The sequence below is a fragment of the Lactuca saligna genome, chromosome 8 (assembly GCF_052625555.1).
Source record: "Lactuca saligna cultivar CGN05327 chromosome 8, ASM5262555v1, whole genome shotgun sequence".
Taxonomy (NCBI): domain Eukaryota; kingdom Viridiplantae; phylum Streptophyta; class Magnoliopsida; order Asterales; family Asteraceae; genus Lactuca; species Lactuca saligna.
In genome coordinates, this window is record NC_136424.1 from 4,854,450 (window position 1) to 4,856,912 (window position 2,463).

At 37.4% G+C, this 2,463-nt stretch overlaps 1 protein-coding gene across 1 annotated transcript; it reads left to right on the forward strand.

The window, feature by feature from the left end:
* The first annotated feature begins 405 nt into the window (after nucleotides 1-405).
* LOC145010958 (E3 ubiquitin-protein ligase SINAT5-like) lies at nucleotides 406-2,122 on the forward strand. Its single transcript, XM_078969552.1, has 3 exons — nucleotides 406-756; nucleotides 1,120-1,506; nucleotides 1,591-2,122. Exons 1-3 carry the CDS (start codon nucleotides 553-555, stop codon nucleotides 1,951-1,953), a joined length of 954 nt encoding a protein of 317 aa, XP_078825678.1. The 5' UTR covers nucleotides 406-552; the 3' UTR covers nucleotides 1,954-2,122.
* The last annotated feature ends 341 nt before the right edge of the window (nucleotides 2,123-2,463 follow it).

The window sequence follows — 2,463 nt, forward strand, 5'->3', positions numbered from 1 at the left end:
AACTAACTATTTATTATAAATAATTAAAGAAAAAAAAACCTTAAATATATATAAAAACATAAATCAATGTATGGAACTTTTTATATCATCAAATAAAAAAAAAAACAAAACTCTAATTAGACCAGATAAATTATATAAGCCGTCGGTTCATTGAATCTGAATGAGTTCAAAAAAATTCAACGGCGATGCTTACACCTCTCGTCCTATGGGTATAATATAATGTAATAATAATACTCATACAGATACAAAGAGAAAGAGAGAGAAATACAGGAGGGTTGGGGTTGTGGTTGGGGTTGGGTTGACAGAGAGAAGAAAAAAACCTCTTTCTTACAGAGACAGAGAAAAAGGTGTTTGGTTTGGTTCATTCCATAAATCGATCTGTTCGTCGCTTTTCTGTTGTAGCCCTCTTCGCCCTTTTTCGCATTTTCTTCAAATCAGAAGTTGTGACAGTTATGGAGATCAGAAGACAGAATTTGAATCCTTATTTGGATTATTGAATTCAAAAGATTGGGTGTTCAATTTGGATTTGTCAATCAAGAACAAGGGCTATCTATGGATTTGGATAATATAGAGTGCGTGTCTTCTTCGGATGGAATGGAAGACGAAGAGATCCACACCCACCAGTTCTCTTCAAAACCTCACAATAATAATAATAACATCGGAATACTACCCTCTGGATTGACTCCCGCTACAAGCGTTCATGAATTGTTGGAGTGCCCTGTTTGTACTAATTCTATGTACCCTCCAATTCACCAGGTTTTGTAATCGATTCCCTTTTTTTTTTTTTTTTTTTTTCATCCCGTCTAATCACTGTTTCTTGTTGATTTAGTGTATCGTGTTTGATTTGATTGATTGATTGATTGATTGAGAATAAATAGGGCAATTTTTTTTTTCTTCAACTTTGATACCATATTGGATTGGATTACAGTTTGTCTGATTCCACTTAAGAAAATGGATTGAAATTCTGCGATTCAGATTTGAAATTGTACACGTAGTAATACGGATTTGGGATTCTAATAAAATTATGATTAGTGGATTGATTTGTTGATTTTAGAGGAACAAGAACAATTTTGAATTATTACAAAGAGTTGTTGAAGTTGGTTGTTTACATTTATACAGTGTCACAATGGACACACATTATGCTCGACCTGTAAAACAAGGGTACACAACAGATGTCCTACATGCAGACAAGAACTGGGCGATATCAGATGCTTAGCTTTGGAAAAAGTCGCTGAATCACTGGAACTTCCATGCAGATATTTTTCTTTGGGATGCCCAGAAATCTTCCCATATTACAGCAAACTAAAGCACGAAGCTTTATGCAACTTCAGACCCTACAACTGCCCATACGCCGGATCTGAATGTTCAGTCACCGGAGACATTCCTTTTCTGGTTACCCATCTCAGAGACGACCACAAAGTCGACATGCACACAGGCTGTACTTTTAACCACCGTTATGTGAAATCCAACCCCCGTGAAGTTGAAAACGCTACCTGGATGCTAACAGTGGGTTCACTTCACTTTTCCCCTGATTTCTGATTTCCGATTTTAGGGTTTTCTCGTTAATCGGGGTAGTGTAATGTTTGGCAGGTGTTCCATTGTTTTGGGCAGTACTTCTGCCTTCACTTTGAAGCGTTTCAGCTAGGGATGGCACCTGTTTACATGGCGTTTCTTCGATTCATGGGGGATGAAGCAGATGCAAGGAATTACAGCTACAGTTTAGAGGTCGGAGCCAACGGGAGGAAGCTGATTTGGGAAGGAACACCAAGGAGTATCAGAGATAGCCATAGGAAGGTAAGAGATAGTCATGATGGGTTGATTATACAGAGAAACATGGCGCTTTTCTTCTCCGGTGGTGACAGGAAAGAACTCAAACTTAGGGTTACAGGGAAGATATGGAAAGAACAACAGAATCTGGACGCCGGGGTTTGTATTCCTAATTTGTGTAGCTGAGATACTGAGATTTAGGGTTTAATCTTCTTCTCTTTTCTTCCTTTCAATGTGTTTGATGAATGAACGAATGAATGAATGGATGATTCTTCAAATTTCTTGTGTATGTAACTGTACGATTCAGGCTGCCATAGCTATTAAATTTCTTCATCTATTCAGAAGGGATTCTTTAGGTTAAATGTGCACATAGGACACAGAAAGTTGTTTCTTTTTTCATGTAATATTTTGAATATTTTGCACTATTTAACCCTTTTCATTTGTTAGTGTATTTTCACACTTAATACAACACGTCTCCAGCATCATTCTGTTTGAGATGTCAAATGGATTCAAGGTTGCCTGAATCTGCTCTAATGGATTTCCTTGTTAAAAATTCTCTCTTCAATGTAGGGTTCATTAAGGGGATCCTCTATCCTCTTTCATCATCACAAATTCACAATGGAGAGCCTTAATGCAGCAATGGCTGCAACAAACTTTGGGGTATTCCACAGGATCAAACCATCTTTTCTACGCCAA